Source organism: Coptis chinensis, chromosome 2 (genome assembly GCF_015680905.1).
Source record: "Coptis chinensis isolate HL-2020 chromosome 2, ASM1568090v1, whole genome shotgun sequence".
NCBI classification, from domain to species: Eukaryota; Viridiplantae; Streptophyta; class Magnoliopsida; order Ranunculales; family Ranunculaceae; genus Coptis; species Coptis chinensis.
The window spans coordinates 17,988,764-17,990,499 of NC_141457.1; the positions used below are offsets into that span (position 1 = coordinate 17,988,764).

General features: G+C 41.9%; 1 protein-coding gene across 1 annotated transcript; it reads right to left on the bottom strand.

The window, feature by feature from the left end:
* Positions 1–559: 559 nt before the first annotated feature.
* On the bottom strand, positions 560–1,090 carry LOC147515185 (uncharacterized). Its single transcript, XM_086592823.1, has one exon. The coding sequence runs from the start codon at positions 1,088–1,090 to the stop codon at positions 560–562; it is 531 nt and encodes a 176-aa protein (XP_086448949.1).
* Between the last annotated feature and the right edge of the window lie 646 nt (positions 1,091–1,736).

Consider the following 1,736-nt stretch of genomic DNA (forward strand, 5'->3'; position numbering starts at 1 on the left):
TTGAGAACATACTTCTTTGCCTCGATGTGCATGCTTAGCCAATAATACCCTTGGGCGATTGCTTTATGAGTCAGAGATCTTGCTTTTGTATGGTTGCCACATTCGCGTTTGTGAATTTCGTCAAAGATGAGTTGGTCTTCGTGTGGAGTTATGCACCTTAGGTGGGGTCCTCCTGCAGATTTATGGAACAATCGTCCGTTGATCACAGTGTATCTGGGAGCTCGAAATTGTATGGCTCGAGCATTCCTTGCTTATGTTGGGAGCTCGTTATGTAAGATAAATTTCAGAAATGGGCCTATCCAAGATTGAGTGATCACTTCTTCGGATGTGGGATGGAAGTCTGTAAGGCTATTGACACTTTCATGTTAGTAGGCGAGCCTCTCTAGTATGTCAATGTAAACTATGTTGGGACATGCATCTTGGGTTTTTGAGGCTAAGAAATCCAGGCTATTTACATGTCTGTTATCCTCTCAGGGAATGTGTTCCAAGGAGAATGTTGTGAATGAGCTGATGATATCATTGACAACCTGAGCGTACTTTGCTAAGTTTGCTCCATTTGTCACATACTCTTTGGTGATTTTTTAACGATTAGTTGTGAGTCACTGTACACTTTGAGCTTTTGGACTTGTAATTGTTGTGCCATGCAGAGGCCTGTGATTAACGCTTCATATTCCGCTTCGTTGTTAGATGCTGCAAAATCGATCTTTATTAACTTTTGTAGCTGGGTTCCTTCTGGTGAAGTTAACACAGTCCCCAGTCCATTACCGTTGTTGTTGCAAGCTCTATCTACGTAGAGGTGCCATGTGTCTGGGGTTGTTGGTTGATGGAGTAAAGTAATGGGCTCAGGTTCCCAGTTGATATCTTCGACGGGGTAGTCACCAAGGAAGTCGGCAATGACCTGACCTTTGCGAGACATTCTGGGAAAAAATTTGATGTGATGTTCTCCGAGTTCTTCAGCCCATTTAGCTATACGGGCTGTTTTGTTGGTGGAAATCAAAACCTGCTTGATGGGTACATCTGTTAAGACCTTGATGCCGTGAGCCTGGAAGTATGGTCGAAACTTGCGAGCAAAGTATAACAAAGATAACATTGTTTTCTCAATTAGAGAGTAATGCTTTTCTGAATCTTCTAATGTCTTGCTGGTAAAATAGACTGGTTTTTCGATCCCCTCACTTTCACGAAAGAGGACCGAGCTGATGGCAAAATTGGTAGTCGCAAGGTAAAGCCTCAGTGTTTCTTCTTCATTTGGTTTAGAAAGGACGGGCGGAGTTGATAGGTAAGCCTTCGGTCATTGAAAGCTTTGTGGCATTAGATGCATCTATGTGAATGTTGTACCGACTTCTTTAGTATTTGGGAATGGTTTGCATTTGTCAGATGCACATAAGATGAATCTGTTGAGGGCGAAAACCATGCCAGTTAGCTTGTGAATTTGTTGTTTGGAAGTTGGTTCTGGCATTTCAAGGAGAGCTCGTATTTGTTCTGGGTTTGCTTCAATGCGTCTTTGTGAAATGAGGTATCCTAAGAATTTCCCTGAGCCTACCCTAAATACATGATAAGAGCCCAAAACTGTAGTTTTAACCCCTTAATAATCATACTGTTAGACCAATTATGTGAATAATAAGTAAGAGTTAATGCGATTACGTGTTTTATGCATTTCAGCTTCAAAGTCCATTATGTGCGAGAAATGTGCCACTTTAGCGAGATAAAGGAGCAAAAGTCGCAGAACTTCGAATGCC